The sequence below is a fragment of the Haemaphysalis longicornis genome, unplaced genomic scaffold (genome assembly GCF_048455015.1).
Source record: "Haemaphysalis longicornis isolate Haplotype H1 unplaced genomic scaffold, Haemaphysalis longicornis Haplotype H1 scaffold_1, whole genome shotgun sequence".
NCBI classification, from domain to species: Eukaryota; Metazoa; Arthropoda; class Arachnida; order Ixodida; family Ixodidae; genus Haemaphysalis; species Haemaphysalis longicornis.
Genome location: NW_027526203.1, coordinates 74,392,248 through 74,405,198, shown reverse-complemented (window position 1 = coordinate 74,405,198; position 12,951 = coordinate 74,392,248). Strand labels below are relative to the sequence as shown.

Sequence of the window (12,951 nt, the reverse complement as noted above, 5' to 3'; positions counted from 1 at the left end):
AATATTCAGGAAGCTTACGTGCTTCGCACTTTCCAGCAGCATTCGGAAAGACTGGTTGTAAGTCCTTTTTAATGCGAAAGCAGTAAATAGGCTATCAAGCGTAAATGCGACTTCCGGAATCGGCGGGGCCTTAAGATCAACTCCCGAGAAGTCAAGCGGAATAATAGACACAGAAGAACAAGATGACTGAGCTGATACGCCGAAGACGCAGAGAATAATCCACAGCTGAAATCTAAAACCGGACGAGCGCAAATCTCTGCGCCTTCACTTCGCCATCGCCACCGTCGTTATTATCATCATTACTGACCAATGTGTGGGTCGGGATGTCATCATCATCATTATTAGTGACTGTGTTGGTCCAGCTGCCACGACCTACAAGCGGCTGCCGCAAAACGAATCACTTAGGCCACGGATCGGAATCGAAGCGATATCGGTGAGCTCTTCAACCACAACCCCTCAGAGCCACGTGTGGAGCCCCCGTGTGCTGCACAGACTTGCCCATGACGTCGCGCAGGGGCATCTTTCGTCACGCAAGAGCTGTGACTCGCCGATTGGGCAGCGCTTGTTTGAAGGGGCAGTGGCGATGACTGCAGTCACGGAAGAATTTTCTGTCCATTACCATGGCACCACCCGCGAAGTCGGCCTATGGATTCAGGAAGAGAATGAAAACGAGCGGAACCTCTTCAGGTGCAGCCACACGGCCGGGATCCTCGGCCTTATAGCCTGCTGCGTGGCGCTTTCCCTTTCCAGACTCATAAAGACCTCTGGGGCCACCTTCCCAGCAGCTGAGTTGAAGGTCCACGCTAGCGGAGAGATGGTTGCCCAGCGCACCCCGAGCACGACCCTCGGCGAAAATCGCTGTTTCCACCGCGGTCCTCTTCACCCTGACTGTCATGCACTCTGTGAACAGGCGAATGGCCCGCGGTCTTGTGGCCTCCTGCAGCCAGCCTTGCGTGCAGCTCTGCCGACGGGCCTGGCCACGCTGCTTTTCGTGCGCCCAAAAACTGGCGCGCACGACTGAGCAACGTGTCCCCTCAAGCCCGAAGAAGGTTGCGGACATAAGTGAGGCGTGTGGAGGCACCGGATCTTTCTTAAATGATGCATTGTTTCGGGATCCTCACGACGGCTTAATTTGGAGCAGAACGCCGATGGAGTTAGAGATTTGCATACATTGTTGGTTTGTAATTTTTAGTAATAAAAAGGAATTCCCCTTGTACGTGGCCGTGATAACAGGTGTTGCGATTTAGGCTAGTTATTTTACGCTGCTTAAGGTTCTTTATTCATGTTTGAATATACATGTGCAAGTGAAGGCGAACATTTTTCGCGCGTTCGCCAGGGCATCTCGCTCATAATTACTCCATCGGAGAAGAGAATTTACCACCTCAGTGGCAACCATGCTGAGGTGGAGCGACGGTGTTCACACCTGCACCTGGCCCCACACGAGCAACGGCCACTGCCGATACCTCTGGGGAGCTTTGTGCATGTTAGCAGCTGCTTAGAATCGGAGGGGGGGGGGGGTCGCGCAAGGGAATTCAACGTGACCCCTACACGGCGCCTGCCAGTGCGCTGTGGAAACATTTGAAGGTGTGTGCTTCTTAGTCCATGTAAGTAGCAGCATCAGTATCCCACGGGTGGTGCATCTCCGCACGGTAATGGACAGCCAGATGAAATACCACGCACTGGCAAGTAATTGGATAACGTCTCCTGGGCGCCGGTAGAGTAGGTGGAATAGGAGCAAGCGGCACATTGTCCGTAGTGATTAACAAAATCATGATCCCTGTCATCAAGGACGCCGAGTGCCACAACCGTCCAACGGTGTTCGCGACGAGGGGGAGCGAGTACCAGGACGACCCGGTACCAGAACGCTTTGTGTGCCCTCTCTTCGAAGAGCTGAAACACCACTTCATGGTTCTCAGCCCCCTCTTCCTCGTCCGGTGCGCTGAGTGGAATGTGGTGAGTGCCGTGCTTACTGCTTCATCTGCCTAATTTAAACGACTGCTACTGTGTGGGCACCTGCAGAAAAAAACAACTTTCTTCTGCATTTCCTAGGTTCAAATAGCTTTGCAAAAATAATTTACTCTTGGACCATGTGACCGGGCACGAAATATATCATGTAAGCCATAGATGCGACACGGCGGCTAAATTCTTCCCCATCTATACCCGGATATAGAGAGGTAGAATAGCATAACCACAGAGCACGCTGAAAAGAGGCGGCGTAATGCCGAGACCTACGCTCACTTTACCCCAGCCAGGAGCAGCATTGACAGCGGTGGCGCTGCGTTCACACCGCTGCCGACTTTTTTGGTACGGGAACGTCGAGTCGAAGTGGTTACGGCTCGCCTCGTGCGTCTGGTCGACACGTCCCAACTTCTTTTCTGCGGGTCTTAGAACGGAATGTTCAACAAGTGGAGGGCTGAGTAGGCGGCAAAATAAGACGTAATGGCGGTGACACAACGCCGATCATTATCAATATCACCCTTATCATCAAAACCATCGTAATGATCATCATAAGCGTCATCATTATCAGCAGCAGCAGCCTCATGTCAACTGCAGAGCGAAGGCCTTTTCCTCTGACTTCCAGCCGCTGCTCTCCTGCGCTGCTTTTTAATTCATCGCTCCATCGAGTTATTGGCCTTCCTCCTCTTCTAGACCCGTCTCTCGGTGTGCGCTCTGTTACCCTGGTCGTCCACCGGTTGGGATTTCGCCTCCCTGCATGGCCAGCCCAAGCCTGTGTCCCTTCCCTAATTTCAGCAATGATATCTTCCACCCGATTTTGACCTCTGCTGCTCCAGGACGCGCGTTTCCTCTCCCTAAGAGTTACATGATCTTTCGTTCCATGAACAATTGCACCCGCCTAATTTTTCTTTGCAGTTGTTTAGAAAGGCGCCTAGTTTCCAGCTCATATAATATGTCATCACCAAGCAGTACAAACTGGTTACTGGTGGAAAACAAAATAAGCAGCAAGCACCCAGTGCCGCTGCTAAAGCGAGATAATCTGACGACTGACGGGGTCATAATGCGGCTCGCGGTTGACGCAGTGCGCAAAAGGCGTGCGAGCATTGCTGTTTTTCCGCTACGAAAGCCTACGCCAGGCGTGGGATCCTCAAGTTCGCAAGGAAGGTAAATGGAATGCTCCCACATCTGAAAATATCCACCGACTAACCACGGTAGTTGAGTGTGCTGCTAGGATACAGGCCGCGGCGGCTGCTTGTAAGATGGAGGCGAAAAGGAAAACGCCCCTGTGTCGAGATATCGGTGCACATGAAGGATCTCCAGGTGGTCAAAATTAATCCGGAGCCATCTACTACGGCACGCCTCAAAGCGCAAGTGTAGCTTCAGTGCTTTGAACTACGGAGATATCGAAGGAATCACCAGTGGATGTTCCGCTGCTTTACAGCATGTACATCGCTTCTTTTCTGTTTAGACACGCGTTGCAAGCATTTCGGTTGTGCAGTTTTAACATGAAGGAACGAAAACTTGTTAAAGGACGTAGAGGAAGCCCTGTTTCACACTGTGAATTCGCTGTGCCATGTTGTTGTTTTCATAATGCCCGCGTATACCCTCTCCCTCCCTCCTCTGCGTCTTCGTGTTTCCTCAGGCACCGTTTAACGTTTCAGAACAACTGCACGCCGAGAGCTTGCTTTTGGGGTAGTTTGTACATGGTAACGTAGAAAGCACTTTAAATTCCGAGTCACTGAGCCCAAACTACATTCCAACTCCCTTCCAATCAATATGCGGTTTTTTGGGTTTTTTATTATCGCTTTTTGTTTTCCCACCATTTTCCTGAAGGGCTGGAAAGAAAGGTCACTTGTCAGTTGCGCTTTCGTGTGCGTGCATTCTGACTTGCTCTCGTCTTTCGCGCTTGTGAATTTAGGGCACAGTGTTTTCAAAGTTTTCAAAGCAGGGCAAGTGAAACCAGCCAACATATCAGTCTTCAGCGCCGCCAATGGCCGGCTTCGGACGCAACGGTCTTTGTTCCATGGATGCGTCTGGGGATTGTGCCTTCGTACAATAAGAGTCCTGCAATGCTTTACTGGTCACGAAACGTCGGCGCTTGTTTCGTATAGGGGCCGCGGGGGCCACTACAGGCGCCACCGCCACACGAAAGGCATCCTGCCGCCACGCGTGCGGCATATTGGCCAGCTCTTTGCGTGCAAAACACTTGCTGCTTTTGGCATCTGCGCGCTGATTAACTACGCTGTTTTTGTAGTAGTTCGCGATGAATAGTCCAGTCATTGTGTATATCACCTGCCTTCAATGGGGTTTTATTTTTCCCAGTAAATTACCGTAGACTTCGGTCGCGAACGGCAACGGCTTCTACGCCCTCTGGCCCAAGCGCTGCGCCGTCGTGTTTACGGATTTTTAAATCTCTGTTGCTTGTTTTCTTAAAGCAAAAGTTGAAAATAACACATACCGTAGCTCCGTAGTCACGAACTGCCGCGGACCTATCGATAATACAATAAAAAACAGAAAGAAACCAAGTACGCGTCGTTCAGACTACGCTTAATGAATCTGTTGATTGCTCAGGAATGCACAGAATGGTCAAAGAGATAGCCCAATAGTATTGTCGTTTCGATGAGTGAGTGCATACTTGAGAACATCTAAAAACATTGCAGAAACGCAAAGGATCAAAACACGAAAATATATATGTTGCACCGTGTGTCTTTCCGCTTCCACGCTTTGCAATCCTTGCGAAAAAAGGAAGCGAAAAAAGACCAATAAAACTGATTTTATCACACGCAACAAAAAAAATTCAATATTACGAAGGGAAACAAAAGATCGTGGTCCAGCGTACAAAAATTTATTTTTTTGCGATGCGATGTGCAGCACACGAAGGAAACAGAATATTGCCACGTAGCCAAGAACGACGCAAAGCTTTTCTGAACGAAGTTTATTAAAGCGATTTTCTGCTCTACAAAAGACTAGAATGAAACACAAACGTCGAAGAAGCAATCTGCAGTGTGACGTGTACAGATGAACTTCGATAAAATGAGTTGCGCGGCGTTTGCTATGCACGCATTACTCTCGGAACGCTATTAATTCCAGATCCATGGAAATAGGATCGAGAACATTGTCCAAGAAACAAAAAATTAAGTTAGCGACAAGGTGACACCCTTTGCATATCGGCTCGGCAGCACAGCAACGATGCGGCACGCTCACAACCGCCCCCTGTTTTTTGTGCAGATCTTCGGCATCTTTACCCTGTTGTCACCCGCTGGCCTGCCTCGTAGCTGCCTGGAGCTTCGTCCGCTACTTCATGCGACTGTCCAGTCCGCACAGTGTGCCCCGGATTCTTCAAGCCGCTGCCAGTCGCCGTCGTCTTTCCTGCTGCCTTCCCACCTACAATGCGCTGACTGGATATCCGGAGCCACTTCTGCGCATCCCTCCGATATAAAGCCGAAGCAAGCAAGCGCTCCCTTCAGTGGGCTCGGCAGCACAGCAACGATGCGGCACGCTCACAACCGCCCCCTGTTTTTTGTGCAGATCTTCGGCATCTTTACCCTGTTGTCACCCGCTGGCCTGCCTCGTAGCTGCCTGGAGCTTCGTCCGCTACTTCATGCGACTGTCCAGTCCGCACAGTGTGCCCCGGATTCTTCAAGCCGCTGCCAGTCGCCGTCGTCTTTCCTGCTGCCTTCCCACCTACAATGCGCTGACTGGATATCCGGAGCCACTTCTGCGCATCCCTCCGATATAAAGCCGAAGCAAGCAAGCGCTCCCTTCAGTGGGCTCGGCAGCACAGCAACGATGCGGCACGCTCACAACCGCCCCCTGTTTTTTGTGCAGGTAAAAAACACCTATTCTTTCTATGCTAAAAGAACAAGTTATCGTGCCCTTCTTGTGTTGCCGAGCCCACAAACTTTTTGCGGTATTGTGTGTGAATGCTATAGTGCGATATTGAATCTGTTGCTTCTGTTGTCCGGGGACGTGGAATTGAACCCAGGTCCACCTCAACTCGCCCCCTCTCAGGACTCGATGGACGTACTGAACGCTCTTAAGGAAATCCAATCCGGACAGACAGCAATACGGGACCAGCTTTCCTTGATCCAATCCACTCTTGCCAGTCATGACAGAACATTCGATGACCTGAAAACTAGACTCGCAAAGATTGAGTCTGACTGTGCCTCTATCGCAATGGTGAAGTCGCAACTTAAGGTGGTCGAGGCTACTACCACTGAATGTTCATCTCGCGTATCTGCCATATCTGCCCGGGTGGATGACCTTGAGGACAGGTCCCGGCGCTCCAATCTGGTATTCTATGGGTTGCCGGATAACCACAATGAACCATGGCAATCTACAGAGAGCCTCGTAGTTGAACTTTGTAAGGATCATCTCGGCATCACCCTGCAACCACACGATATCGAGCGCGCGCATAGACTGGGAGTGTTTCACCCAAATAAAAATCGGCCGATTATAGCTAAATTTGCCCATTTTAAAGTAAAGCAGCAAATTCTTACCTCACGCAGCGAACTTAAAGAGACAGATTTTAACTTAGCTGAGGACTTGTCCGCTAATACGAGGCTAGCTCGCAAACACCTCGTTGAATTCGGCAAGGCACCAAACAAACCCTTCAAGCTCCGGGACGACAAACTAACATGCAATAAGAAAACATACGTGTATGACCATGCGGCGCAAATGGTTGTCGAGCACAGTTCATAGCAATCGTTCATAGCACAGTTCATAGCAATGAAAAACCCAATAAACCTGGCCAAATTCGGAACTCGGAGTTGTCGTTCATATTCACAAATATACGTAGCATCCTTCCCAAGCGGGATCCCCTGTGTTCTCTCGCCAGCTCATCTTCTTGCAACGTCATCCTTCTAACAGAAACATGGCTAAACTCATCCGTTCTTGATTCTGAAATACTGCCGTCTTTGACCAATTTTGATATATTCCGCAATGACCGACCCGATGCCCAACATGGTGGGGTGTTTTAATAGCCACCAGTCGTGATCTCCAGTGTTGTGTCGTAAATATTTCTTCTCCGCTCGAAATCATTTGGCTCTTCTGCAACGCTTCTTTCCCACGTGTTTTGATTGGCATCTGCTATCGCCCCCCGAACGCTGATGACTCATTCATACCGCATTTCCACGACACTCTAGACGCAGTCACAAAAATGTACCAAAACATTCCAATCTTGCTCTTTGGTGATTTTAATTTCCCGTCCATCGCCTGGTCTGATCTAGCTTCCACTCTAGGCCATAATAACGCAGCATCTGAATTTGTAAACACGTGTTTAACTTTTGGACTATCGCAAATGGTAATACAACCCACCCGATCTACAAACCATTCTTCGAATATCCTTGATCTTATCCTAACAACACACCCTGAACAATTTTCTTCTATCATTCACCTACAAAGCCTCAGCGATCATGACGTCCTACATACCACTTTTTCTTGCTGTATACAACAGGGTAAAAAAATAAGGAAAACCTTAACTTTCTATGATAAAGGCGATTACGAAGGCATCACTCGCGAACTCTCTACTTTTGCCGACACCTTCATCCCAAGCTTTCTTCAGCGCTCTGTCGAATCGAACTGGCAAATGTTCAAGTCCAAAATGCTGCGACTAATGAAACTCTATATCCCCACTATTACCGTTACCGAGAGGCCTCAGTCACCGTGGTTTAACAGCACACTAAAGCGACTAAATAACAAAAAGAAGCGCTTCTTTCGATCAGCAAAAAAGGCTGGATCTAAAATCGCATGGGATAAGTACTACAAAGCTGCAAAAGAGTATAATACGCTGACTACTAATGCCAAAGAAAAATTCTTTTCCACTACCCTGCCTGCCATGCTAGAAAATGACCCCAAGCGTTTCTGGAAAACAATAAACCCTAATAAACCCAATCTAATTTCCTTGCTCGACAACTCCGGCAACAGCGTCTCAGAAGTGAATTGTGCTGACGTTCTGAACAATTCTTTCTGTTCCGTTTTTAACCGCGAGCTTGCTAATAATCTTCCAGACGCGCCTTACCTTTCACATGCCCCAATGCAAAGTATTATATTTGATCCTCATGGCATCGCTAAAGTGATTGACTCATTATCGAACTCATCTTCAATAGGAATTGATGGCATCAATTCAAAAATCCTAAAGAACACTAACCACATAAGCAGCATCCTCTTATCACTCATATTTCAACAGTCACTTGACACAGGCTCTGTCCCAGAAGACTGGCGTATCGGGAAGATTACTCCGGTTTTCAAGAAAGGTGACAGGTCATCACCTAACAACTATCGCCCCATTTCCATTACCAGCGTATCTTCTAAAATCATGGAACATGTATTGTACTCCCATATAGTTTCCTTTCTATCATCTGTGAACTTCTTCCATCCAAATCAGCACGGTTTTCGTAAAAATTTATCTTGTGACACCCAGCTTGCCCTTTTTCTTCACGATTTGCATACCTATCTGGACAAAAACATTCCCGTTGATGCACTATTCCTGGACTTCGAGAAGGCCTTCGATAAAGTACCTCACGCCCGGCTCCTAATCAAACTTTCCCGTTTAAACATACACCCGGATGTTCTTAAGTGGATACAAAATTTTTTAACCCACCGCAAGCAGTTTGTTCATGCAAATTCACACTCTTCCTGCTTATCCCCTGTACTCTCTGGGGTTCCCCAGGGAACAGTGCTCGGCCCACTATTATTTCTAATTTACATTAATGATCTGCCCCTTACTGTCTCATCTAATATCCGTCTTTTCGCAGATGATTGCGTAATTTACCGTCCCATACTAACCTCAGACGATACCGCTATCCTTCAACAAGACTTGTTTAATATCCAGGAATGGTGCCTAAAATGGCTAATGAAAATTAACGTTAGCAAGTCCTCATTAGTTTCCTTCAACCGACGTCGCAATTACATAAATTCCACGTATGTCTGCAATAACGCCGCCATTGTTGCCACTGACTCATTCAAGTACCTAGGTATTATCATCTCCCATGATCTAACTTGGACCCATCACATCAACTACATTACTAATTCCGCTAACCGTGCCCTCGGCTTCTTGCGCAGAAATTTGTCCTCCGCTCCGACTGCAATTAAATTATTAGCGTACAAAACCTTTGTCTTGCCAAAATTAGAGTACGCCAGTGCTGTCTTTGACCCGCATCAAGCTAACCTTTCGCACTCCATTGAATCCATTCAAAATCGTGCCGTGCGCTTCATTCTATCAGTATACTCTTTCCGTTCTAGCATCTCAGCATTGAAACGTCAGCTCCACCTGCCATCATTGGAATGCCGCCGCCACATATCTCGACTCTGCCTTTATCACCGGTTTTTTTACTCTCTCCCCCGCAATGACCAGATTATAGTTCCAGCGCATCGTATCTCTCGCCATTCTCACCCCAACGCCGTGTATGTCCCACGCACCCGAACCACAACTTTTCAACGTTCATTTTTTATCTTCACTGCGCACGAATGGAACAACCTTTCCGCCAACATTGCCGCTATTACAAGTAACGCCAAGTTCAAAAGTGCCATTGAAAATGCTTATCTCGACTAATAATCTTGTTTGTATTTGTTGCCATGCTGCTGATTTGTTTGCCCACCCCTCATGTAATACCCCCCCGGGGGCCCTTGAGGTACTAATAAGTAAATAAATAAATAAATAAATATTGCCGGACGTCCCGTACGACAAAAAGAGCAAACGGGCGCTCCGGTTGAAACGCCAGATAAGAAAACCGAAAGCGGCCACGCGCGGTTACAAAACAAACAAAACGAAGCCTAAGGGATAATTCGCGAAAATATGAAACGTAAAGGCACAAGGAAGTCCCAATGCTTTTATTACATGAGCGACTGAGCGCAAGGTAATACAAGTTTGCAAACAGGTAATGGAGCACCTGCCTGATCCTAGAAAAATCCGGATTTAAGTAACCCTTGTAGAATTCTAGGTCGAGGATGGTCTAAAAGGGTACATTGCTATTTTCATTCTCACACACAGTGCATTCCCACACACTGTCACGCACTTATAATCGAAACTGAAATCTCCCGTTTCTTGCATTGGAATGGCGCGCCTCCATTTCTCACGTAGCTCACCGTCGTTCCGTAAACAGAACAAGGAAACATTTTCTGTTGTGTCGTTGTACAAGGAACGACATCCCGAGACGCAACACGTGCTCGGCATCGTCGTTGCACTAGTTAAGTCGCACCACAACAGTGCACGTTACATTTTTTTTCCCGCACAAAACAAACACAACTCGCCGCGTCTCCGCCGTTCGAGCCAGCGCAACGCCGCCCGAGGAGTGACCTCAGTGAGATGGTGGCGCCACCGCGCGGCGGCCAAACACAGCATATGAAGCTCTCCCATTGAGTTACGGAGCAGTTTCGTGACCAGTAAAGCATTTAAGGACTTTGGTACAATTGATGAAACCGCCACCACAGTTATACCACCAGTAATGTGGCATACTATAGGCAAGTAGTCATCTTTAGACTACTTAAATGAGAGAATATTGGTCTGTCTGTCAGGCTGTCCTTCGACAAAGTCGCCCGGCCAATCTGCAGCTCGAATTGTTTGTAGTATTTAAAGCGGAATGCTTCAGTACGGCGCGCCTTTTACCCCCTCCCCCCCTCCCCCCGCGCGCTGGCTGGGACGAGAAGACGTTCGGTACTAGGGCTGAGGACGAGGATTTAATTTTGGCGAGGTATGTCGTATTTTTTTAAAGGAAACAAAGAAATCAAGAAAAAACGCCAAGAAAAATGAAGGAAAAACAAAACTTTCCTGCTCGCGTTAAATAGATCCAGGTAATCAAACTTCATCCGAAGACCTCTACCCATGCGGGCCTGGTAGCCCAAGTGTTGCTCCAATGCAGAGAACCCCAATTTGACCGTTAATGTTATTGTCTACGGACACTTCAGGTAGCTTTAAACTTGTCAACGCTACGTAATGCTCTTATAGTAAGCTCCTCAATGACGGGGTTTCCTGTTGCGCTCTGAAACACGATTGTGCGGTATTTCACTTCCATATTTCCATCTACTCGCAGAGTGTATGTTACAAAGCAGATTTAGAAAGATATCTCGACTAACTAAATCGTGATACTGGTACCAATCTCTGTGTTCTGATTGAAAATATTTTCCACAAGCAGTACATAGAATAAGATCCTCTCTGTCACACTGTGGGCTGCCTCGTATTCCCGTGTTTGCAGGGCTGCATGGTCCTTTAAGAGAATAGCGCCGCGGTTAAAAATGAGAATATGATAGATAAGTACAAACATTTAAAAAGGCTCCCGGGGACGCAAACAGCACTCCCTTACTAGAACAGTATCTAGACACCCAAATGTTGTGCTCGGTAGCAGTCATGCAGCGAACGGATGGCAGTACAGTCTCCACTGACGAGGGCGGTGGTCAGGTCAGCAACATGCAAGAGGGTGTTTTAAGAATACTTGGGTCTGGACGGTCCGTTTTCGGAATTTTAACCTGGCAACGTGCAACACTCGAACTATTTTGTGACAATTCAGTTCCTTGTGACAGTGGTAATGGCTCAGTGGGACAATTTATGAGCTCTCGAACATTAGTAGGATATCACCAGAGGGTGAGTTTGGAGAAACCGGCGAGGGCTGTAAATAGCAGTTTGTTTTTCGATATACACCAGTTGCGATACTCCACTTCAGAATCAGGGCCACCCGAGCACCCCTGCTTCATTGAAGCCATGGAAGAAGGAAAAAAAAATCGCGCCAATCCACCCTGTGAATGTGGTTGGAAAGCAAAGCTGTAACCGGCACCCAAAACGATTACCCATGCGACTTCACTTAAATTCACTCACGTCACTCTACATTACGGAAACCATAGAGAAGTGAAATGCACTTAACCACACCCTTTATTACTTCAAAGAGATATTCTTGGTAAAGTTAAATCAATGCATGATGCATGAACAGTGGTTTGTTGAGTTGTGAAGGGCATGAGTGGACATTTTTTTATGAAATAAAAGGAAGCTCAAACCAGGTGTTAGAAGATCTCACTTCTCCGTCGCTGCCGCCGGGGACGGAGGCGATGAGATCGGCTGCAGATGCGAAAGAGGTGGTGGAGGAGGAGGAGGAGGAGGAGGAGGAGGAGGAGAAAATACTTCTATTCGGATTTCTGAATGGCCTAGAGCGCTGCCCAAGAGAGTGGTTCCTTCTTCACTGGAGCCCATATGCAGTTCGCGCCGCCTGTGCTCTCTCCACCAGCTGATGCTGGGTAGGCAGAGAGGGGCTGGACAGCAGAATCTGCCATTGCTCTTGTTGGGCAGTTTACGGAAAGAGCGGGGGGTTCTGACGGCTAAAGTTGCACACCCCGATTATGTAACAGAGTGTTTCTACTTCAAAGTAAAATTTACATTCAGCGTTGTAGTGATTCGGGTGCATTAGAGAAGACGCGTCGGGTGTTGGAAGGAGCTGGATTGTATGAGCCGTAGGGTAATTTGTTGTTCTCTGCAAAGGTCAGGGTAAGGTGAAGGAGGTTAGTTCTGGAGTTCGCCACGATGATGCCGTACCGCTGCCCTCGATTTTTTGAGGCGTCTGTGTAGATAACTGCATGATTCCCACCGAGGGTGGTGTTGAGCGCTTGAGCCAGTGTTTGTCGGCGACCCTCGTCGTGTGAGGGGTTCGTATTTCTAAGCATCTATAGATATACATCAAGCGGAGGGACATTCTGTGCTGCCCGGCCAATCTAGTTGAAGATGCGGCGACCAGTTATGCTCAGTCGTAACTTCTGGTTAGAAAGATGGCCCTCTACCAGCTCTTCCACTGTATTGTGGAGCCCTGTGCTAAGCAGCCTCTCTGTGGACGCACTCATGGGAAGACGAAGGGCCTGCTCAATCGCCTTAAAGCATCTTTATGTTCTCCTCGCCGAGAATAATACAGGGGTTGACGTAGGTGATTCTCGAGAGGACAGAAGCTTGAATTTAATCGAAACGTGTCGGATTCCTTGAGGCCTCTCTTCTTGGTGGCAACTCGCTTGATCATGTGCATG

General features: G+C 48.1%; 1 protein-coding gene across 1 annotated transcript in view; it reads left to right on the top strand.

The window, feature by feature from the left end:
• The first annotated feature begins 1,770 nt into the window (after positions 1-1,770).
• Positions 1,771-12,951, top strand: part of LOC144180067 (uncharacterized) — a 126,089-nt gene continuing 114,908 nt past the window's right edge. Inside the window, exon 1 of the mRNA XM_077708499.1 lies at positions 1,771-1,953. Coding sequence (XP_077564625.1) covers positions 1,771-1,953 — 183 coding nt within the window. The remainder of the gene's footprint in view (positions 1,954-12,951) is intronic.